At 42.2% G+C, this 25,646-nt stretch overlaps 1 protein-coding gene across 2 annotated transcripts in view; it reads right to left on the reverse strand.

Annotated features, from left to right (window-relative positions):
• The window catches only part of LOC119660242 (dynein heavy chain 5, axonemal), a 207,522-nt gene that overhangs the window by 166,507 nt on the left and 15,369 nt on the right, over positions 1-25,646 (reverse strand). The window contains exons 4-14 of one of the 2 annotated variants that reach the window (XM_038068696.1): positions 12,015-12,477; positions 11,786-11,959; positions 11,623-11,730; positions 10,599-11,477; positions 4,307-4,507; positions 3,964-4,083; positions 3,648-3,804; positions 3,540-3,594; positions 3,270-3,403; positions 3,055-3,200; positions 2,691-2,996 (exon numbers count right to left, since the gene is read on the reverse strand). In XM_038068696.1, coding sequence (XP_037924624.1) covers positions 2,691-2,996; positions 3,055-3,200; positions 3,270-3,403; positions 3,540-3,594; positions 3,648-3,804; positions 3,964-4,083; positions 4,307-4,507; positions 10,599-11,477; positions 11,623-11,730; positions 11,786-11,959; positions 12,015-12,477 — 2,743 coding nt within the window. Of the gene's footprint in view, positions 1-2,690; positions 2,997-3,054; positions 3,404-3,539; positions 3,595-3,647; positions 3,805-3,963; positions 4,084-4,306; positions 4,508-10,598; positions 11,478-11,622; positions 11,731-11,785; positions 11,960-12,014; positions 12,478-25,646 lie in introns of both variants that reach the window. The other variant, XM_038068695.1, reaches the window with a different exon arrangement.

The raw sequence follows: 25,646 nt of genomic DNA on the forward strand, positions 1-25,646 counted from the left end.
GGCCCCCTACATGAGGATGGTCGATTCCGAAGCCTACACAATGACGAAATCTAGAAGCGATACCATGACCGTCCGGTTGTGGATAAAATCCGGCTCAATAGGTTACGATGGGCGGGTCACTTAATCCGTATGGATGAGGATGATCCCACCCGGAAAGTCTTTAAGGGCTATATCTATGGTAGAAAAAGAAGACGAGGCAGACCCTGCCTAAGATGGAGCGATGGCGTAGACCAGGACGTCAGACAGCTTTTAAGGATATCGAATTTGTGAACCTCGGCGCAAAACCAGGATGTCTGGAGTTCCTTATTAAGGCAGGCCTAGACTGGATGCCAGTTGTTGCGCCGTTGATGATGATAATGATGAATCGACAATTGCCAAAAGCTTGACGTCGTTTATATATAGAAGACAGGGGTAATGAAATCACATGGACAGTAATTGGTGGAAATTGAAAATAAGAATGGACCAAGGAAGAAACGCTATGAAATTTCTGAAAAGGGAAGAAAGTATGCCAACCATTAAGAGACCTTCAGTCTATAACACAAATAAGACCTCAACCCGGAGAAGGCAGCCAAAAGAAAACCACAGGATTGAAATTTGGAGATGATCAATCACTGCATAATAGTTTCCCCTATAACTTGCTGGAATTTATGAATATAAACTCTAACAAGTTAGTAACAGTTGAATGCTAGCATTCAAACCCATGGTGCTGACAATGCTAGGAAGCTTTCAAGTTTCTTTGAAGCAATTAAGAAAAAAGTTAATCGTTCTCAGGCAGGAATTTGCAGTCTTTAATCGCTTAATAGCTTGTTCCCTAGAAAAACAGGCAGAGTGGGACTAAAATCATTTAAAAAATGAGAATTTGTCCAGGATAGAGGCTACTCATCAAACCCTAACTCAGCTTCGCCCAGAGAAGAGCTTCCATTCCATTCCACCACACATCTCAACATTTCAGGCCCTTTGCATTACTCACAAAGCTTCAAGTATTTCCTCTGGATCGTTGATCGATTTACGCGGTGGTCTGAGGCACTACCTCTGAACGACATTACAGCACAGCCATGTGTTGAGGCCCTCTGTCGAAAGTTAAATTCACACTTTGGTATCCCATCCGTAACAATCATAGATCAGGAAATGGGGTTCGAATCTGCCCTCTTCTCGGAGCTCGGAAAGCTCCTCAGTTTCAAACATCATCAGACAGCTACATATCACCTATAGTCTAATGGGTTTGTTTGAGCGTTTTTTTTTGGCCTCCGTACAACCCCTCGCGAAGAGTTTGCTGATCAGATGTAGTCCTCGACAAGAGAGGCGGTCCACGAAAAATTGGATTGTTGCGGCTGCTATGAGAGACCATTGTCAAATTGAAAGTGCCCCCGCCATCTCGTCACGCGCAGCCAGTGATCATCACCCCCAGGGAGCTCGAAGTCTGCTCCCACGAGTCTGCTCCCCCCGGAGGCCTCTGCAGCTACCATATGAAGGTCCTTAAAAGGTCCTCGAGCGTGGAGAGAACTCATTCAGACTGGTCGTTAGAGGTAGGTCCAAGACGGTCTACTCAGATAGGTTGAAGCGTTTCTTCCAGGGGGTAGACCGTAAAAAGAGTGAGTGTCGCGTTCGTTTTGAAGGGTTTTCTCGCCGAAATTTCTTAGTTCCAGCTAGGGGTGGGTGCTGTGGTGAAGCGACATTCGAGTTAATTTGGAAATTTCAAACAAACTGAATTAGTTACTAAGGTTTGGAGAGTTTTCGACTGAGTTAGTCAGCTTCAACCAGTTGAGAGACTAGAATATTTTCCGTTTTTTAAACAACGGAAAAACATTTAAAATAGCAATAACCGTTGGCGCGACAATCCAATTGGATCTACATTTTGAACCGTTTCAGTGCCCTTCATTCGAGATCGTAATGGTACACTACAGAACTACGGTACGTATCCTGTAGGAGGCAATATGGTCACCATTACGTTCAGGCAATCACCATTTTTGCGAATGATAATAAAAGTTTGTCTATTACACACAAAATCGAAATCATCTTTTCACATCAAACCCAGCCGAAAGAACAGATTTACAACCGATAGTCGGTACGAACACTCAATAGTCCCCTAAGCCATATGTGCTGGGAAATATTACGTAATGTTAGGTAATGCGGCGATATTAGATGATGTTGCAATATTCGGATCGCGCTCAGCGATGGTAATGTGATAATACATTTTAAGGTGACATCACGGTGAAAATATTCTCTCGCAGGCAATTTGCCCGCGTCGCATGTATTGCTGCCTCATATAAAGAATATTTCGACGTGCAGTACAACTTGTGGCACGTTGCGTAGCGTAGGTGCGATGGTACCTTTTCCCTGATTTGACTCAGGTGCTCATTTGGAGATGAGTCGACAGGTATCTAACATCCACTAACATCTAAAATCCAAATCCCACTGTCACTAAAGAGATTTGAATTGTGGCCTTCCATGCGAGTGCTGAGCGCTCTAAGCACTAAGCCATCCGGGCATGCATAGGTTAAGCTCATAAGCGAGAGAAATGCTCTTAACTCAGTTCAACTGACCCCGCTAGCAAGCGGCAAAAGCAATAAATTAACTAATAATCAAAGTCGATTGTGGATAGCCAACGAAAGATTTTTTGGAAAAAAACAAAATGAATTTTAGATATATTAGAAAATTTTAATTTGTTGCAAACAATTATAATCACTTACCGCCAACTTTGTTGCATTATCACGACCACTCGACCATTGTGCAACTCCCTTCGCTATTCCCGATATATTCTTTCCAGCAGTTACTAATATTTCTTGCAAGTCATCTAAGCTTGGCTTGATAACAACATTCGGAATCATCAGGATCGCATTCAAAATAAAAATTGGTTTTTGCGGAGGAGAATCAGGTTCAATCATGAATCTTCGCCGAATTTTATCTAGAGCAGTTCGAATAACTTTTATCAGGACATCAATCACTTTTCGGCTGTAATACCGACGCATTTCAACGACAGCATTGCATACCATATCCTGGATGAGTTAATGTTATGTTTATTTTGCAAAAAAAAGTATAAGTAACTAAATTTACCTGCATGCCTTTGGGGAGACTGTCTTTAGTAGAAAGTAAGGAGAGTGGATTGTCAAAACAAGACCACAGAATACTCCAATCTTGTTGCTGTCCATTGCCGTCCTTTTCTTCAGCTGGCTTACTTGGGCCAGCTTGATCTTTAGGCACTGTAATTTTAAACCAAAAGATGGGATTAAAAACCTCTAGATATTTTATTCTTATAACGATATACATACTGTCAAATAAAGCCAGACCATCACTTCCAGCAATTTCGCGAAATGTTTGCTTGGCATTGTCGACAAGGTTTAACACTTCCTCAACTGCCTCCGAAACCATCTGACTTTTCCGATTCAGTTCAATTGCAGCTTGCCTTATAAAAAGTGAGTATGAATGCAATATCAATATCATACAACATAATTTTTCGGATTCAATTTTCATATTGGAAACTATTGTCAGTTTCCACAAATGAACAGTGTGGTGTGCATAATAAACTCTGAAATCCTTACCTGCATGCTTCTTCATTTCTCTCCAAGAATTCTTCGACGGTCCATATTTCATCATCTATCGAAAATCACATCTTTAGTCTGTAGACGGTTGTGACTTCAAAAACTTACCAATAGGTAGTATCTGTAGGCTAACATCTTGCATTGACATTAATACATTGAGAATTCGGTTCGAATAAATATCATGAACACGACCCACAAGGACATCAAACGTCTCTATCGCTTGTTTGCACTTCTCATAGAACTCCGACCATTTAGGATCTATCCACTGGATAATGATTTAACAAATATGGGTTAGAAGGAAGACCACACATTGAGGTATTTCATTATCCAATAACAATACAGTTCGCCTTCCTATGGACCACTCGGGCCAAACTGCTTTGCTACTTCTACAGTATAGTCAGTAATAAAATAAATTGTTACAAACATTTATTGTGGTAAGTCCGGGACGTAACATGGTGGTCAGTTGTACCAGTTGTGGCAGGAACAGAGGACGGACCTCCAATTTAACAGCCTTCACTGTGCTGAGGAACATCTTAATTAAACTCTGAAAAGGAAATTGTTGCAGACTTATCGATCCGTCGGGAATTGCAGTGAGTCGACAGCAAATCATCAACGTGAGCCAAGAAATTAGTAAAATATGTATATCGTCTACCAATTTCATTTTCTTACAAGTTCAATTCGTAAAGTATACCAAAAAGAATGTAACGCCCCCGCCAAATTTAAATAACACTTTGAACGAAATTTTGTTAAATCTTATTTCTACATACATTTAATGAATCCTGTATAGTCGTGAAATACGACTGACGACACATCAGAGTTGCTGCTACGATAGGAAGCTCTATTTTCATTTTTGCCAGACATTTTGCTTCGCGAATCAGGAGTGGTATTGTTTGGTGTAAATTAACGAACAGTCGATCATTCTGTAGAGCCAAAACTGGTTGAACCAAACAGACGTCAGCAACGGATATCTTTAAATAAAAGAAAATCTTTATTATTTATGAATGTTATTTAAAGAAATTTAATTTGAATGATTGAGAATTGAATTTTTGCTGTACAACAATAAAGTTATCTATACTTATATGTATGCCTATACATGTATATGTTTCCACAGATAAGATAATCGTAATGCTTAAGAATGAAAACTATCATTCTGAAGGGAGCCTTGTTTTCTTAGTTCAGTTTAAGGCTACATAATTCAGCAAGTGCTCATACGACCTCCCCGCAATGGTCACTGAAAACCGTCTTCGGCCCGGCTGGGACTAGGCTTATCCACCGACGAGGACTTGTTTTGCTGCGAGGGCTGCGTAGCCAATGGAGAGCTTGATCTCCAGTATGCGGACTCTAAATACCTTGCGCACTTTCAGTTTCAAGTAACACCCTCACACTGGCGCTCGGCCAGAGTGCGCATTACCCGTAAGTCCAAGACCAGAACTCAACAAACAAAAACAAAAAACGGACGATAGGGGAAAAAGAACTGGTGATACCAGGACAAGCCGCTGGCATCCAGCCAAGAGACAGCAGCCGTGGATGGCAGTACCGTCTGCACCAGCCGTGGCACCGCTTTGTTGAAATCAACAACATAGACTTACGGGAGCAGGAGACAAAAGGACTAGCGGTTTCCAGCTGGGAACATCAGCGGTCCCCCAAAAGCGAGGGTTGGCAAGAATACAATAACAAACGCGTAGAAAACAAACAGAGACGAAGAAGAAACATAATCGATCTTAAGATGAGGTCAAACAGCAAAACAACAATCTTTAAAAATAGGGAAACAGCTAAAGGCCGACGAAATCCTTCAGCGATGCGGTTACGATTCATCGTTTTGTGACCCTGGCGGATGGTAATTCCGCTAGCAGCAAACTAGCATCGGAATTGTGAAACATTGTTGAGGCCAGATTGTCGGAGATGATCGTCGAACATTTCCTGAACGGTAAAGGAGAACAGGGGGAATGCCCCCTCCCAGGTGGTCCGTAGGTGCCATGTCATAATGTGCGAGGACCAATTCTCCAGGGACTTCGTCGGTTCATGTGTTACTAGCGCCACCTGACAAGGCATAAAGCTCAAAGTCATCCCATACGATGAGATTACCAGGAGACGGGACGCTCGCATCTGGTTGCAGAAGATTCACCTGCATAAAGGCGATGGACGACTGGGTCTTTATCAAGAAGGAGGAACCCCAGTTGAACATCCAACCATTTCTGCTCCGTATAAATGGGGACCGCTTGCAGGCATTGGAAAGGGAGAATTATAACGTGCGGTTAAGTGTCAGAGATGCAAAGGTGAAAGCATTTCAGTCCACGAAACCGAGGATGAAGATCGACAGTCCGACAGGGACTGACGGGCCGGCCCTCTACGCGAGCAGATCATACTGAGGATAGGGCAAATAAATCGGCAGCACTCAAAGTGCGCTTCAGCTAATCTGCTGGTCCTCCGCCTGGACGAAAACACCGGCGTCGCATTAATGCTGGAGTCCTAGATCAGAGAAAGCCGAACCATCAAAAGGCCAAAAGTATTACAATAGATTGGAACTGATTGAAGTAGACATAAAGCAGGAGGGCGTGTATATCTCCTTAGCTTACATGGCTGGTGTCCGGATAGTTGAGTGGTTAGAGCACAAAGCTGTCGTACGGAAGGTCGCGGTTCAAATCTCACTGGTGGCAGTGGGATTTGTATTATGATTTGACGGCGGATACCAGTCGACTCAGCTGTGAATGAGTACCTGAGTCAAATCAGGGTAATAATCTCGGGCGAGCGCAATGCTGACCACATTGCCTCCTAGTGTACCGTTACGGTCTTGAATGAAGTGCTCTAGCACACTTCAAGGCCCTGATCCAATATGGATTGTTGCGCCAACGATTATTATTACATGGCTCACCAAAAAACTAATAAAACATTTAACGTCCAGCATCGCAGCAAAGAAGATCAACTTGTTGATAGGTTGGGACGAAAATCTCGGAAATCAACATAAAAGGTGAGTCCCTCTTTAATTTTATTATTAACACACCTATCAGTGTGGAACAGTAGCAGTACACCAACTTTCCATTTCTCAGATCACAGTAGGATACTTTCCAGTTTCCAACTCTTTGAGAGACCCCAGGAGGAGCGACTTGAAGGTATCAAGTACAAACCCTCCGGTACAGAAATCGATAACGTAGGCACGACAGACGAAGTCTTCCTCTTTTTCTTCAGCCTTTGCCCCGTTCACAAGCGGGGTCGGCTCGTAGTGATCGGGTTCCCCATTTCGTTCTATCGAATGTCTGATCTGGGTGCAGGACAGACGAAATGGAATGTTAAATACAGAAAAAGGACATTATCACGTGATGGCATGAAGGTCTAGCCAGCCTCAGGAAGCTGACCAGGCATGCCTTCAACATCTGCTACAGGCACCAATTTTGACAGCCATACAAGGACACCTGCAGAGCTACAAGCCGGCCATCAAAACTGCCAAGAGGCGGACCTAATTAGAGTGAAAACATCAGCGGATCCGTTAGACTCAATAAGATTCTTTTCATGTCCAAGGAACAAAGGATCCCATACCTCTGAAACTCTGGGCAAGGACCACGCCACAAAGAAGCCCAACTTTACGAGAAACTTGGCTGACGACTTTTCAACCAGAGTGGAAGACCGGCGGCATATTGCAAGGTTATGACACAGTATTCCTCACCGATGGATCAAAGATGGTTTGTAGAGCCAGTATCGGAGTTTTCTCGGATACACACAGTCTATCCGAGTCGTACAGTCCCCCTGGATTCGCGAATGTATTCCAAATGGAAGTACTGTATCGATGACTGCGGGATGGGCAGAGCTGCAAGCGTAACATACCCATTCTGACCGACAGCCAATAAGGCTCCACGCGGGGCAGGGCAGAAATGCGTTAAATAGTCTGGACGGCACGCTCAAAGTTGTCCTCCTGTAAGCTCCCGGTCGTAAGAACATAGAGAGGAATGCGCGACCAGGCGGGGCTCTACTCTTGACAGTCCTTCGGTGTGCACAGTGTATGTCCTTCTGGCGACTGTTAAGGGTGGAATCTACTCGCACTACGCACACGGTGAATTCAAACGACGAGGGCTTCTGTGCAAGTCAAGGAGGATTAAGCCCGCCTATAATAAAATCTGAACGCGAGAGCCCTTGTGCTAGAACCAGGTTATGGACCCTAGGTAAACCATTTTTAAGAACCTCAAAGAAATCTCTACAAAACTCCGCCATGCTATTAACATAGTATACTAGTCCCAAGCCCAGGTAAGAGAGGCGGGTTTTAGGCAAGGTACTCTCTCTATCCTCAGTAAAACAAAAATAAAATGTTGAGATCAGGGAAAGAGATAAATAGAGTATAGTTGGAGTTATTCCACTATGCTAAATCCTACCTGATCTCTCTTGGTGACAGGTCCCGCGACAGGCCAACCAAGAAAATGCATAAAATGTCGTTACAAACATGATGATCGGATAGCCGACCCCGCTTGCGAACGGGACAAAGGCTGAAGAAAGAGATCTCTACAAGGTGCAAGAGAGGCTTTCCTTTGTAATTGTTAGGGGTTTGTCCTGAAGATCTGAGTCGGCTGAACATCCCCAAGAGTAGGAACTTCACCAGATGTGATACGGTTAAGAACCGTGATAAGTTGTTCCCTCTACCTGTTCAGTTCCTCGTCATCGTGGCTGTTCCATCACCATCGAAAGGTTTGCGACCAGATGCATGTTTTTCGTGATGCGGTAGACAGTTCTGAGATCACTGCGATCTGCCGGGGTTTTGCACGGCATTATAACGTGTCGGCCGTCGTTTGGAAAGTCAACGACCTACGTAACACCCGAGAAAAGAATATTTTTGATTTCGGCCTAATGCTCATCGATATTCTCAGGCGGATTAACCAAGGTATCCGCCCTCCGATTAGCAAGATAGCTCTATCATTATCGAGGGGCAGCTGGATCATATCGATATTGAACTTGGAGTCGCAGCTCTCCTACCTTGCAAACGTAGGCGATCAGAAAATACCAAACCCATGTCAACGCCTCTCTTGTTAAACGAATCCAACTCCTAAATCTACTGCTGATCGCGAAGTGGACAGCTTGATTATTTGTACGGTGTCAGTCAATTGAAATTCAACTGAACGTATGGCAAGCTCTGCGCTCGAACAATGTGCCACCAATGGCGTACAAATCCAAAACTCTCCGACATTATCATTACGATCGCCAAAATCGCGTTTCCCCAACATATGTCCGAGCATGATGTTGTCAGAGTTCACTTGGGCAATCAGATCACCCCTCACGATCACAGCATTATACTTAGCAAGGCCCAGAATGTCCAGCTTATATCGTTGGAATTCTCACTCAAGTTAGAGAAAGCGAATATTCTAGGGACCGTTGTGGAGGAGCAGGCGCACATTCTAGAAACAAATCATAATTTTTATTTCTTCGGTTGTGGCTTATTTTATAGTGAAAAAAAGACAAATTTTATTTTCTAAATGCTGAATAGTGAGTTTTTTATTCCTCAGTTAGTTGTCAAAAGAGGACAACTGCTCCTCGAAATACCAGTATATGAGGAATAAGAAACTCCCTATTCGGCATTTAAAAAATAAAATTTGTCTTTTTTTTTTTAATCATAATTCGTTTTCGTTACCCAAAGGTCTTCGGCGTGAGGTCAGTCCCTATCCGAAGAGTTGTTTTCGTTTCAGTTGCTAGTCCACCGATTTCTATCCCTTTTAGGGGGCTTTTACCCAAGCTGAGAAGACTTTGAGTAATGATAGAAAATTTTGGGCTAACTAAAGCATACAACGCTTCCGATAAGGACTAACTTACTGGTTATGGCCTTGTCATAGCCGCTTTTATTGGTATGCCGTATTTCCGCACCCTGCTTGACAACGGAGTTGAGAGCACACAGAATGTCACTGCGTTCAACTTAAGCAAGAATGTCGGCGGCATAGGCTGAACATTCTAGGCGTAAGTCAAGTAAGATGTGACAAACTTAACAGCATCCCTATACCTCTATGTTGTAGTCTATACAGCCTAATAATAGACGCGTCCAGCGTCACACTATTGCTGACAGCTACTTCAAGAAGCGTTCTCATGATCTAGGACCCGGTTTCTGATAGGATATTCAATGCAAGATTGACCTCGAAAGGGATCAGTATCTAATAGCCACTTACTTTCAATTATATGACACTACTGCATCTGCCCCCAAGAAAACGTCAGCCTGGGAAATTTAATACGAATGGCTTTCGCTACCCGGTTGTCGTTCAACAGTGGCACAACTTTCTTGCTATGGAAATGATACAAACCCTAACCCCCCGCCAGAGAATATTGATGAGCACTAGACAACCATTAAATATGTCCGATAACGTGGAGGCGAATCGATAAGCGCGCGGAACTAAAAGGTTTGTGCATCTTACACAAACCCTTAAGAAGGAAAGTGATACAAAGTTTTTTGATAACCTGAATGAAGGAATACTATCAAAATTAGAAAATGCAAGTATGCGCATGAAGTATAATATTTTCGGTAAAAGCGTATCCAATAATTCGTAGACCCATAAACGTCAGAAAGAAGGACACTGACAAAGATTTGTATTCCTAAGTAAGGACGACAAGTTTCACCTTTAATAATAATAATAATAATAATCGTTGGCGCAACAATCCATATTGGATCAGGGCCTTGAAGTGTGTTAGAGCACTTCATTCAAGACCGTAACGGTACACTACAGAACACTGTAGGAGGCAATGTGGTCAGCATTGCGCTCGCCCGAGATTATTACCCTGATTTGACTCAGGTACTCATTCACAGCTGAGTCGACTGGCATCCGACGTCAAGTCACGATACAAATCCCACTGCCACCAGCGAGATTTGAACCGCGGCCTTCCGTATGACAACCCAGTGCTCTAACCACTGAGCTATCCGGACAAGTTTCACCTTTAATTCCTTTAATTAGGATCTCTATCAATCAGATCACTCTGTTTAGAGATTTTCCGCACTACTTTTTGTGTATTTTTGCGTCCAAAAACTTTAAGGATTTACATCTCTCTGATCTTTTCCATCAAATGCCTAGAAATACTATATTACCAATAAAACCTACTTACATCTTGATCCAACCAAATAGCGACAATCTCATGTTCATATTCAGATAAAATCCTTTTCACAGAACTGTATCGATTCTCCAGATCTCTTGTTGTCGGTAGAGTTTGGAGAACCGGATGAGTTGTAACACTCGTCATTAACTCTGCCAAATGACAATCCAAGGCACGACACCACTTAATCCTTCCAGCTATTGGTGGAAAATTCCGTGGTACTGGAGGATCATCTTTCTGCTTACGAAACAATTTCAAAATCCGGTCCACTTCCTTCTCGCAGTATTTCAAGATTCTCTGGTATTTTTCATCCATTGTTGTTAGAGGAATTTTCTCACTAACTTTCTCAAATCGAATCAAAAATCTTATACATTGTGGAGTTTCCCACACTGTTTCGAAGTTCCTTTCGATCATATTAGCAATCGATTCCTTCAATGTATCCGTTTTGGTCATGAATCTCTCGTAGTCTGTGTTAAACTCTGCGTTACGATGATCTAAGTAGTCGTATTTCTTCGAAAGAATCTCCTTTTTAGCCTCTTCAAAGGTAGCCATAGCTTCTTCAAGGGCTTCTCCGAGAAGCAACCCCTCGAGACGGCGTTCGAAAAGATGGTTGTAATCGTCCATTAGGTTGAACATTGAAATGATTTTTGAGAGACGTTCACAGAATGTGTCGAACTTCCCGAATACGAAATTCTCAGAAAATCCAAATGGTGTTTGGTTTGGTAGGAATGGTTGTTCTCTGACAGTATAGTATGTTTCGTGATAGATGTGATTTAATTTTATGCAATTTGCAAGTTTGGTGCGGGTTAAATTACGATCCTGCGACCAAATGGTCTCCTTGTTGCGACAAGTGATGTAAGATTTGCAAGTTTCTATCATTTGATTTGTAATCTGGAAAGTATTTAATGAAAGGAATCATCAAAATTATTAAAATTGACAAATGTATAAAATAGACACATATAGAGCTACATAATCTTATAGTAGAGCAACTATGTTCTCTAAATGTCCTGAAATGGAAAATAGATGTGTATCTCACCTTAACCATTAGTGCAGAAGTGCGTTCTGAAGTATTGTAAAACTGGGAAACGGTGTAAATAAGACGAACAGTTTGCAGTAAGCTTAGAATTGACTCCTTCATGTGAACCTGAAAAAATTCAGTTACTTTAAAAAGGAACAAAAATAATAGTAAATATTATCACAGGATCATCTAAGTAAAGTGAATGGCAACATTTTTCCATCGCCTGAATAAATTTACTATTATCTCGTGCTTCATTATAGCAAAAAGTAATTTTCTTGTCTGTTTCCTTCCACTGCCTCATAATCCTTGAATTGGACATTGACAAGCACCGAAGAGTGAACTGGACTTCCTTGCTCTGAAATATAAACCGTTTAGTAAATTTTCAAAATGAAATCCTTAAAAGTGCATACCTCCAACTGAGCCAGCAACTGTGAAAATTGTGCTCCTCGTTTCTTCCAATACTCCAGTTCGTCCTGTGGTCCGCTGGAATCATTCTCCCTTCGCAATTGCTCCGATTCACTTAGGATCTTCATAATCTTTTTAATCCAATTTGCCACCCTCTCTTCCAACTGCGTGCAGAATTCTTGATTTTTGGATAGTTCCTTAACTTCCTCAAGCGAATCGATTTTCTCAAACATCTCCGTGCCGTCTGCGAATACATTTGTGTGATTGCAAACTTGCTCACATACTCTTAGAGCGCTGCAAAATGATCGTAGCCCAGGTAAAAGTTGGCCTTTAATTAGGCCAAAGTTTACGTCTTCCTCCTCTCCTTCCAAATTAGGGAAGGCAAGAGCTTGCATGAAGACATATTCCACGATTCGCTCGATTGAAGTTACTAAACCCACATTTTTCGAATCAATAACACCGCAATATCTGAAATTAAGTAGAAAAAATGGCAGAATTTAAAGTTTCGTTTTTATTGTGAAGTAGTAAGCAAGGAAATATAAAATCAAATTAGTGAACATATTATAAAATAAATGAATGGGTTTTAGTGCTTCCTGAAGTAGGCTTTGGTTTTAACCGATACATATTGTCGTAAAAACAGCTTCGCCCAATGACTGACAACTACAGTTAAGTCCTTGAGGGTTTAACGTGAGCACCTGTCTGGACGACTTAATCCCACGGTCTTCTTAAGACAACTATAAGTACACAAGATGATCCGTCCTGTTCTTATGTCATGTTTTCAAAGTCATCCAGGTTGCGTTAATGCATGAAGCAGTTCTCCATTGGCTTATAGCATTGACTCGAGATATTTCAACCTGGGGAGGTCACTGCCGCTGACATTGTGATTGTGCCTATTTCATGGGGATCAGTCGTCAAAAACTCAGTTTTATTCAGATTCAATCTAAGACCGTCTTGCATGGGTTGATCATTCCATTTTTCTGCAAATTGCTCGAGATCATTTTGGCTATTAAATGCTAGGAAAACATCATCTGCATAAATCAGTGTGTAGGGCGCTGGACGTCGGATGTCCCGTGTGATGTTGTCCCTAGCAAGAATAAAGAGGAGTGGTGAGAGGGCGTTTCTTTGATGAACACCAACAGAGCACGAAGCGGTTTTAATACACCCGCCATACTTCGAACTTTACTTTTCGGATTGTGGTAGAGCAATGGAACCCAGTGCACGAGTTCTTTTGGCACAAAGTGTTGTCGTAAAACATACCAGATGAGTTCGTGTGGCACACGGTCAAACGCTTTCTCTAGATCCAGAAATGCAGTGTAAAGAGGGCGATGCTTCTCATGGTGTTTCTCCATGAGTAACCGCGCAGCGTATATAGCGTCAGTAGTTCCGGCTTGATTCATGGTTATTTCAACGATTTCGCGAATATGGTTGTCAAAAATGCGTTCAAAAATCTTATATATACGCATAGTATGGGAAAGTAACCGGATCGGACGGTAATTTGGACATTCGGCTGAACTACCTTTCTTTCTTCCATACTTTCATTCAACATTCCATGTTGTACTTTGTTGCCAATCAGATGGTGTTCTATAATACCTTCGTGATTAACCATATTAAAGAATTCACTGAGTGTTTGGTCTCAGCTCTTCGGTTTCCAAAGCTCAGATGCAATGTCGTAAGGTGTGTGCCTTTCCCCGATTTCATTCGTTTTGTTGCCTCCTCGACTTAAGTTATGCCGACAGGTGGAATTCCTTCAAATTGTGGAAGTGGAGGATGAGCAAATTCTTCAGTTGAAATCTGCTCGAAGTATTCTCGCCAAAGCAAAGTACCGTTCTTGTCATTAACGCAGCAGAAGTGTTTGGTATACTGTGTGCGTTCATTACAGCTTTTGGCAAGTCGATACAGACCTCTCTCGCCATCCCGAGTGTCCAGTTTGTCGTAAAGATTTTTATAATGGGAGGCTCGGGTGACAACGATCGCTTTGCTTTGCTTTCCGGTTGGCATTCTTATAAATTTGCCAATTGGCCAGCGTTTTATCGTCGAGAAACTTGTGATAGAGGCGTTTCTTTTCACAGACCTTCATTTCAACATCTTTATTCCAAAGCCAAGCATCTCGGTTGATGTACCGCTTACCTGGCTCGGTGACCCCGAGGGTTGCTTTGTGGATCGTATCTTTCATTTGGTTCCACGATTCTTCCACTTTCGTGGTTGGTAACCACGTAAATGAGATCATTTCTGCTTTCTTCTCACGAAATAGCCACCATTGAATGCGCCGCGGGCCAGTGCGTTCGGCCGATGTTGAAGTGCGATGGTCTCATAGGGAACGACTTTGCAATCAGTGACAGTGGTAAAATGTCGGCGTCTTATATGAAAATAGTCGATTGGCATTTTACTGTTCCCAATATAAAATATAGGAAAATGGAACAATCGTTTGATGAACCATGTATTCATAAGTACAAGGTCATGTCCGCAAAATCGATTATACGCTCGCCACCCTCATTGAGCGCTCCGAACCTCCTTTCCCTTTCCCACATGACCATTAAGGTCGCCGGCAATGATGACATAGTCGTCAGCAGGCACGTGACAAGTCTTTTCATCGAGAAGTTGCCAGAAGGCATCTTTCTCGGCTACAGGTCGACCTGTCTGTGGTGCGTAGGTGGTGAAGAAGTGTATAGTGGGATCAGCTGATATAATGGTCAGCTTCATGAGCCGATCATCAAATCATTCGACTTCTGCAATGGCATCACGGAAACCCTCTCTTCGGCAATGCCAACACCATATTGAGTGTATGAGCCACCAAAATAGAGAAGTCTATGTCCATTTTTACCGCGTTCGCGTTCTATGTCCAGCTTCTCGTACCAGACCATCGGGTTTCTTGCAGAGCACAGATATCAATGCGCCTTTTCCGAAGGGCTCTTGCGAGTTCCTCGGCCTTTCCAGTTAGGGTACCAACATTTAGCGTGCAGACACGTATTTGTTTTGCTTTTGTTCATACTAACTTACTTACGTCCTGACGCCGTCCATGCATCAAAAGCCCTTGCGCATTTCTCGACAGGACAGGGGCCCGTCCTGCCGCGTCAACTGAGCTAGACCGTAGGATTTTTCCGAGGCTTCTTACTCGATCCGATTATGGTGTTTCTAATAACATTGGATGAATTTTCTTGGTCGGCCTGTCGCGGGATTTGTCACCAAGAGAGATCAGTTAAAATTTAGCATAGTGGAATAACTCCAACTATATTTTTTTTTTCTCTTTCCCTGATCTCAACATTTTTTTTTTGTTTTACTGAGGATAGTACAAAGTACGGTGCTTCAAATCCTCCCCTTTAACTGGGCTTGGGACCACCATACTATGCTAAAAGCAAGGGGTAATTGTCAATGGTGATTTCACGCTTTACTCAAAGCTCGTAAACAAAAATCAATGCATCCCCCATGCAACCCTGGGCGATGTCTTACTGCCAGAGCGATAAGCTTTAAAAACAGAAGAACTCGATTTAATCTTACTGGTGTCATGAGGCTCCAGAGGGTTCAACATCACTGCATACGGAAAATTATAAATTCACGGCACTCTTTGAAGGCTAATTTACTTTTCAACCCTGTTTTTAGTGCACGGCGAAAATTTATACTAAATGAAAGGCTTACCAATCATACTAGCGAACACAGGCCCATCGAACATAATTGAGGGGTACGGCCCCAACACATAACATGCAGCTCTTCTCTTTGTAGCTCTGGGAGGGATATTAACATAACCACACGCCATAAAGCCGTAAACAACCAGGCCGAAAACATATCTTTCAAGAGTTCTTTTGGAAAATATGGTCTCAGAAAGTCCGATTCAAATAGCACTAGATAACATCTAGGAAGACTTTGAAGCAAAAAGCCCTTCAGATGAGCCCCTTGCAGACTAAAAATTCATCCTCCTCGGGTACGTCATGTCGATACTCCTAAATAGCGTGAATGGAATCAACTCAACGCAAGGATGTCAGCCGAATCTTTCCAATACAACACATAGGACATTATAGATCAACATCAAACAGGAGAAATTGATAGCTGTCCGCCGCATATCATGCTATAGCTAGGGTCTGCCTCCATGGAAAAAAAACTCGGACTTGAAGTCAAGTTTTGTGAAAACAAAAACTGATTGACGTCATTATGTTCAGTCAAAAGGTAACTGATCTCAGCCCAAAAGTTCAAGGCAACGCTCACTCCGATAAAACCATATCGGAAGTACTCATAGGTGAGCCCTGAAAAAAATGTTATATGCAGCAAATGCAACAAATAGTCCCCTATATATGGAACTAGCAACCCTCGTACTTAGACGTCATTCATACCTTATTACCACCACTTCATATATGCTTCTTCAAACGCATCTGGCGCTCGTTGATGGAAGTCCCAAAGTGCTTAACCCTTCTCTACTACGTTAGATATCTACCAATGAGCTACTGGCAACCGACGAAGATTGCCTCCCAATTAGCATCGTAATACTGTTCTCCATTGAAACTGAGACACCGGTGTTTTAAGACCACGTTTTTACAATTCGTATGTACCTCTCTGTTGAAGCTTGAACCTTATGTTGCCCTGAACAAGAATAAGAAGATTATCTGCGTAAGCGACACATTCAACTGTCGAACAGAGTTCATCCATCATCAAGTTCCAGATAACGGACCTAAAATAGTCGTTGTGGAGAATCGCGTTCTACGTTCACTCTCAAAGACTCGAGTGTTCTCAAACGTGGATGTGGATGAAATGATTTCCTTACCATGCGGATATAGACTATTCCTCCAGACAAGAGGAAGATTATCTCAACTATTAATTTGCTCAACCGACATAAGGCTATTGAGAAGTCTCCCTGTAGAACTATTCACCACAACCCCTGCAGTTTGTGCAGAACTGCTTTATCTGCTCCTCTGTTAATCATGGCATTCTGAAATCTTTCCAAATTCTAATAGAAGACGGGGATGATCGTCAAGTATGACGTTTGGAGGGATATATGCGTGTTACCGCAAAGATTGCCTAAAATTATCCTGAAATGCTTTAGAGAACATTTCGACAGAAAGCAGGCCAGGTTCTGCTCTGGTTTCTTTTGAACTGAGTTCGCCAATGCTTTTGGATCATTTTGGAACAGAGTTCGGAATTGGGATCTCGGCTTACCTTGCTCTTCATTAATTTCGAGAAGGCATCCTGTGAGTTAGAATTAAACAATACACTAAAAGTATTCCCTGCTTGTTGTAAAAGGTGACTAAAAGGGAAATAAATTTGTGGGCTAGCAACCTGTAAATTTTAAAACTTTACTTCTACCGAAACATCGATAACAACTCGGATATGGGCTAACTTCATAGCTGCGAGTTTTTGCTATCCAAGACGTTTAACGATCGGTTTCAGGAATGCATGTCCATGCATGTCGACAACTGTTTCGAGGGTTCCCAGAATGTTCGCTTTCTCCAATTCGAGCAGGAAATTTAGCGACATAAGCTGGGCCTAACCAAAGTGAGATCTTGGGAATTAGGAGAATACTGCTCCCCTTCTTTCATATCCAATGTTGGCCTGTTTCTGACCACAACCTCAAGGCGAGTTCAGAAAGGATTTGGACTGCAACATTCCGATACAGGTTAGGTACCATCGTAATTGCACGAAGTTATGCACCAACGAAGATTTCTGATCTAGTTGAGAAGGATGCTTTCTATGAAGAATTATATGTGGTTCAGAAGAGGCTTCCTAAAGGTTGCATGGATGAATCGTTGGTAATGGATGATCTGATTGCAAAGGTGAGTTCGAATAACAGCTTGCTCACACATGCGATGACGAAACGAGACCCTGGCAATGGTAACGATAAAAGGGGGGGTGTGGATTTTTGCAGCATCCACCACCTCGCTATGTGAGATGTATTTATTCTGACCAAATCTCGAAAGATGAGTCGGCCTACGAATCAGATGCTGGGGGATGTGTTAATTAGAGAACGAATACTTGAAAAAGCAAAATATAAAATTGCGGCGTTCACTGCGGGTCCTACCTACGCCCAACAAGTTTCATGTCAATACAGGCAACCATATTCGAAAAATGTGCAAGTAGTAGACAAATATGCAGACAAACCTCTGAGGAATGACCAGATCTCCTAATAGATGAGTCCCAAATCAGCGCATGCACTTTCTTTCTGCACCTCTTTCGACAATACCTCATACAAGAACCGTGGGTTCTTGGTGGAGTAGTCAGGGGCTTAAACTTCCAACATGCTGACCTGTTGTACGCTAATGGAAGTGATCGACACCGCTCCTGTATGGTAGTCTCAAAAGACTTCAAAGCAAATTTGACCTAAGTGATGGCGACGCCACATCGGCTAACCTAACCATAAAAAGTCAACAGGGAGATAAAGAGATACTATCGTGCCCTGCATATTTCCCCCTATGACGCAGAAGACGGGAACTGGGGACTGGTTGTACCCAGTGGAACATTCATCGGAGCTATCCAATATGTGACGTCAACGCTCACCATAAATGCTGGAATTGAGAGTCGGGCGGCGTTATCAGCACTAAACAGCAACGACATATCAAGTCAGTTAGCGTGGAGTTGCCATCAGGAGCTGCTGAAACTTGGCCGACTGAACGAAACATTCCTGATGTGGATGCCGGGACATTCTAACATCGCTGAGCATCTGGATCCACAATGGTGGGGTCAGAACCAGCTTTTGGAATCCGGCCATCCAGTGTCAAGTCAATTCTGAAGGGTAAAATTGCAAGGATTAACGCAGCCGAGTGGAGAAATTTGGTTTCTTGTCGGCAGGCGAAAATCCTTGTGAAAGAGCCTGGGATCGCTAGAGCAGCATTTTTTTGTCTCTTAAGAAGTGGAACATGAAAACCCTAGTAGGGCTGTTAACGGAACACTGCTCCTAAACTACCATATGGAAAAGATTGAGGTGGTGGTATGTACTATGTACAGCAAATGTGGGGATATGAGATCTCAGACGAAGACACCTTGCTAAGGTTTTCTTCAATAAAGGATCTACACACTCTCTGCCTCTGGAGAATGTTCTCAGATTCGATAGAAGCCATTGAATAGGCAACTTACGGGAATAGTACAATGGGCCTAACAATGGCCTGAGTGCTCGGAGCTGCTGCTCCCCCCCCACTAAACTAAACTGACTAACTTCTTTCAGCGCGGGCAAAATTGCTGTTAGAAGGACACCAAGAATTCTAAGAGGACGAGAAAAAGATTACACTTAGCCCGCAGGTACTCGGAAACCCACGGACATTTTTGAGAGTGGGTAAACAGCATCACAATTGTCGATGTTCCTCAACATAAACAGCCCGGTAGGGAACAGCGCCGCTACAAACAACTTGGGAAAAATTATGTTCACATGGAATGCGTGACTCTCTAAAATATCGACAACACCTCAGAAAGCTGAACATTTGGGAAAAGCTCATCGATTTTGGCATCTTCTATAATGTCGAGGGCGTTGGTTCAAGGGAGCTCTTTAAAAACCTGGAACTTAAGTAAGCAGCGAAGAATATCATCATGGAACAAAAAATTCCCTATCAAGGTTTTCATGTCCTTCTCCAGGAACATTAATAATACCGCATAAGAGGCTGCGGGTTCTTTCACTATGATTTCAACCTTCAAGGCAGCCTCGACTGTGGATGGTGTAACAACAAATGGTGACTATGGTCCCACCATTGCGATGTCGGACGCTTTGCCGGCCAGTCTGTCAACCTTCTTATTTCCAACAATTTTCCGGTGCCCTTCACCTATATCAAGAAAATTTCGTTCAATCGGCCAAGTTTCTGCGATAACTAGTGGCAGCTTCACGCTAGCTGAGTGGATATGGTATTGCTACGTAATGCTAATAACGCCGCCCTTCAATTGGAATACATTCGAATCTTGTGGTTAGAACCAAGAGCACTCCATGATTAATAGGTGGCGAAGCGATACCCAGTTCATTAAGAAAAAACGCAACTTGTCACGAGGCCGATTGAAAAGAGCAGGACTACTTCACAGGGAGAATTGTCAGGACAATCTACAGACCCAAGCATTTGTTGGTACCTCGCTCCAGTGTAAATTCGCGCCTACCATAAAAAAACCGCGAGAGGTTCTGTCGACGACCACCCAGAACGCAGCGCCAAGTCGCCTAACGATTTATGACCCTCTCAGTAAGCGTAGTTATCTGGTTGATACTGGTGCGGAGGTTTCAGTTCTTCCCGTACCCCGGCACTACCGGCTATTCCCGCAACCCTTAAAATTTGCGGCGGCAAATTCCTCGCGCATTAACACCTACGGGTACAGGCGTGGACGTGAGTCTTGGCGATTAGCGATTCATCCTGGCGGATGTCAGCTCCCCATTTTAGGCGCAGACTTCTTGTGTCACTATGGGTTGCTGGTGGACTTGCAGAACAGGTTCCTTATATACTGCACAACCAACCTTAATTCGTCGTACTTTTGGAGGATATTACTGACTCTCGTACTTTTGGAGAACGTTACTGTCTCTCCAAAAGTTCAGCCAGATTACCGCTGAATGTAGTCTCTCTAAACCAGTGAAGCACAATGTGCAGCACCACATTAACACCACTGATTCCCCTATCTTCTTAAAAGTGCGTCCTCTACCACCCCTGAAGCTGGCTACTGCGCGGAAAGAATTTGAGCAACTTATCCAACAGGGTATCTGCAGACCTTCAGACAGCTGTTGATCTCCCCCACTCCATATGATCCCTAAGCCAAACAGCGAATGACGCCCCTGTGGGGATTATAGAAGGCTAAACACACAGACTGTTCCTGACCGATATCCTATTCCTCTCATCCACGACTTTGCGCATCATCTAGACATTGGATTTAGCCAAGGCGTACCACCAAATCCCTTTAGCTCCAGAAGACATTCCAAAGACGGCAATATGCACGCCCTTTGGACTCTTCGAGTTCACGCGGATGACTTTCGGGTTGTGCAATGCAGAGCAAACCTTTCAAAGGTGAAATGCGCCTCAGCTCCTCCAAGGCCTTCCCGAGGCACACGCACTTTTTTTCTTTGAATCTACGAAGCTATGGCTTTGAAAGTAAGCCTAATCCTATCTTCATAGTCTACTCTAACTCCAACCCACTATCGTACAAAATTTTTTTTCCACCAAAGAAGGTAAAAGGGACGCAATGTTCGAATAATTCCAGTATACATTCGCAAAACCTGCTTAAAACAATTTAGCTTAACGCTATATCTTACTTAAGACAGTCCTAAACCGTGCCATAATTTCGCTACTTTTATATTTCTCTTTTAAAATTAAAGACCATTTGATACCAACTACAAGAAGTGCAAAAAATTACCCTGGTTACCGGGCACATACATATATTGCTGCCTCACCGGATTTTTTCCTCTATGGCACACTCTGGTAGTTTGAGACATTGTTCTCCTCACTTATTTTGATCAGGTTCAGATTTCATTTAGTTAGTCGTTCATTTACTCTGACTAGGAAGTCTGTCGAACTACTCCCAAACAGAATCCTTTCTCAATTAATCTTCAAAGTAGCAAGAAATGGAAGGTAAGAAAACATCGCGTAGACAGAGCAGCTACTTAAGAGACGGTGCAGAGAGTCTAGTGGTTTCCTAATGTACCAAACCTTGGATGAACAGGATCTAAAGTTGATTGCCATAATCAGAAAAGCACATTATAAATTTTATTTGAACAGACTTTGGAATGTCATTACTCAGAGTTTTAAAGCTTTTCCAACAAAATGAATGCTACCGATTTAAAGCACTTGCAGATAAATAGGATCGATATTCTGTAGAATTGGAATGTTGGAATGCGCTGGTTTATGTCATACCACATTCTCATGTAGTAGATACGAAACGTAAATAAAGAGGATCGACATCTTTCTGTTTACTTCTAAGATTGCCATTATACTTTTCAAAACAGATACCAAAGTCCAAAGTCTAAGTGATTAAAAACTTTGTCCTTACCACCCACACTAAGAACTTCGCAACTTTCTTTTTAGAAAAACCTTGAATATTTGTGCACAAGCATAAGTGCTTAAATAATATAAATAACAACACAATAGTATCCAGATTCTTAACTGTGCAACGACTTTGTCCAAGTCCATCATGAAATTTTCTCAAAATTGGATCAGATCTTGGGAAAAACGCATTGTTTTCACACTGGCGTGTAAATGTGGGAATCAAAAGAAAGTTTGGAGAGAATTATTTCCCTATTTGTTGGTCTGCTTAACTCATAAACACTACCGAAGTAACAGATGAATTATTCAAGAAATACAACTTTCTCGTAATACGTAAGTATGGTTATATGTATACATATGTATATATCTACGTAAGACCAAAATGAAAAGGGATCTAACGACAAGGAAATGGAGACGAAAAATGGAGATTGCGGAAAATAAAAAGTTGTTCCATTTTCAGTGGCAAAGGATTCACTACTCAAAGAAGTAACAAGTCGGAAACCGGAAGCTCGGCCCTCCAGATAGGGAAAATTTTATGTATTTCATATGTAGAATATTTCGTTGCACAACGATTCCATTTTTATGTATACGAACTTAATATGTGAGACTATTCAATTCAATGTGTAACTGACTTCCTAAGCTACAAGATACAGTAAATTCACAAGAAATAGACAACTTTGACGTGCTATAATCGTGTTAATAACAGGATATTTCTCATCAAACTTGTCAATATTAGGCCCTCTGCTATGGTTTAAGTTTTACCGAAAGTTTGTAATCTTATGCTGAAGTTAAGGGGGTTCGATAGTAAAATTTGAAAATATAGTAATATGTAGCCTGGAATGAAAATATTTGAGCTGTCTGAATGTATCTGGAACAAGCACAAGGTGCGCCAAGCTATCAAAAATCATAGTTGGAGTCATTAAGGTTCTTTGTAATAAGACGCGGGAGAAGGAAAGAAATCCTAAATAAAAGCCAAAACTGCCGTCCCAACAGTCTCACAAGCCACCCAATTAACACCTAACCGTGATGTCTTCGACCTGCCACCAAACAAAATAGCATGAGATAAAGGCGGAGATCCGTAGCAAGCAGCCAAAATGAAAAAGGACACACTAGCAATTCCGAAAAATCGAATTAAATGTTCAGAAGAGAAAATACTTGTGCCCCAAATGTCTCAGCAATCGAAGCGAAATCCAAGGGGAGGGAAATTGGTGGATGAATCAAAAACAAAAAGGCGAAAGAAATCACAGATCCGAATCACTCAGAGGAAATTATACAGCATCGGGCAATCTGTCGTAAGCGGAGATTCTAAACAAATCGGGAAACCGAAACCTAGAGGCTTCAGGTACAAAAGGTTTTGTGTTTTCCTGGGTGAGAAACGATAAGTGCATGTCACTTCCGTGTGTACATGGTTAAAAATTCAATTGCCCTCTATTTTTTAAAGAGCTACTTATACATATAATTTAATCTGGAATGTACTGTATTGACATGCTTCACATTAGGACTTCAAAATTATTAGCAAATGTGAAGCCAAGTAGGGACGGAGCCCGTATTCAGAGGATACGTTGGCTCCCATAGCTTACACCAAAATACAAATGATAACGGACTGCGGATTATCCAATTAGCAGTGCCACACGAAATGGTTGTTGGAAATACCTGCTTTGCGTGGAAAGCGGTCCACAAACAAAAGTGGGCCTCTTCAGACGGGACCACTTTCAACCAAATTGACACGTGTTGATCGAAGTGGCAAATTGGAGCGATGGATTGAACACTTTGATGAACTACTGAACAACCAGAATATCGGCGAGTTGGAGGTCCCGCCAATTGGAAACTGCGGACATATACTGCCACCACCAAATATAGAGAAACAGTCCGTGCAATTCATCGGCTTAAAAATCATAAGTCTTCAGGAGCCGATGGAATTACAGCCGAATTGGTTAAATATGGAGGCGACCAATTACACCAAGTGGCTCATCAACTTGTACTCAAAGAGGCATTATCTCTCTCATCCATAAAAACAGAGATACTCGTATCACACAGTGCAGCAATTATAGAGCTATCACCTTGCTGAGTACCATCTATAAGATATTCTCCTCTATCTTGCTAGATCGTATAGCCCAATACTCCCAGAACATTATTGGGCCATACCAAAGAGGCTTCACTCCAGACAAATCAGCAATAGATCAGATTTTCTCTCTGCGCAAGCGATGGAAAAACTGATGGAATATGGACAACAGTTGCGCCATCTATTCATGGACTTTAAAGCCGCCTATGATAGCATAACCAGGGTAAAACTATACACGGGCTTGGGAGAATTCGGGATCCCGACGAAGTTGATAAGACTGACTAGGCTAACCCTGACCAATGTGCGAGGCTAGATAAAAGCAGCAGGAATTGGTGGAGTTCGGCGCAAAACTGGGATGTCTGGAGTTCCTTATTAAGGCAGGCTTAGACCAGATACCGGTTGTTTCGCCGTTGATTATGAAGTCGGGAAACCAGAAGCAGGACTCTTCAGGTATGTATTTCCTATATAAAAATATTTTGGTGGACATTTGTCCCAGTAGTGTCTAGCACGTAATGTATATGCATGTACGATATTATGTCAGAATATTCACTTTCGTGTGCTATCGACATTCAAAATCTTAAAATTTGGACTGATGCGGCAACTTTGACCTATTATAACTTTCTATGTAATACCACCAAACTTGATAGGGTTATGCTTTATATAATACGTTACTGCAAAATATCATGATTATATAATAAGATGAACTTAAGGGCGGTTTTGTATAGTGATCATAGTAACATACAATATCTAACTTTATTTGAATAGATATTGGTATGAGGGTATTTCAATTCTTTCTTCTTTTCCGGTTGATTGGGTATGTTTTGATTATCGGTTCGCCCTCCCCCCTTGTGAATTAGATGTCAGAATTGAGAATAGCTTTGAAAACTTCTAAACCAGACCTTTCATCTGATATCCCACGTGAATATATACGGTGAAAAAAAATTTGCAGTGAACTTAATTCTATTATTAATAAAAATAATTTAAAATTGAAATTAAATTAACTTTTATCAAGAATATAAAAACATATTTATATTACTTAATTAATAATATATAATTTAAAACTTAATTGAAACTATTATAATTTACTTTTGAGTTGTTATCTAAGTTACTTTTCCTTAAAAAGTTTTGAGAAAAAATTCGTTTTTTTTTGCTTGGCGGGAATGAGCGACGAACCGCCGGCGGGTGGCGGACCAGACCGGCCCCCCACCATAAGGCCTAGGGGCACTCGGATCAGTCGTGGAGTCCGCAACGAGGAGGATCCAGACTTGGAAATAGCCAAAGTGAGGATAGGCAATCTTGAAAGAAGAAATGGCGAGCTGGCGAAGACACTCGAAGATTTGAAAAAGCAAATGACAATATTGATAAAAAAAAATGGAAAGCTTACAGAGCAGCTAATGGCTGGGGAGGCAGGCCCGCCGTCTCCAAAGGTAGCCAGAAAAAAGGTTAAGCTATCTTCGACTACTTTTGCAGTCATGGAGGAACCGGGCTGCCTTGAGGGCGAACAAGTTCTCGACAGCGAATCTGTCCGTATGGAGGACATAGAGAGCAATAAAGCAGACGATACGAGAGTCAGCGACAACGGTGGCGATGAAAATGTCCCAGAAGAGGATGCTAACCAGGCAAGTTGCAGTAGTGAAGATGGAAAATTGGGTGAGTTTTTA

Source organism: Hermetia illucens, chromosome 6 (assembly GCF_905115235.1).
Source record: "Hermetia illucens chromosome 6, iHerIll2.2.curated.20191125, whole genome shotgun sequence".
Taxonomy (NCBI): Eukaryota; Metazoa; Arthropoda; class Insecta; order Diptera; family Stratiomyidae; genus Hermetia; species Hermetia illucens.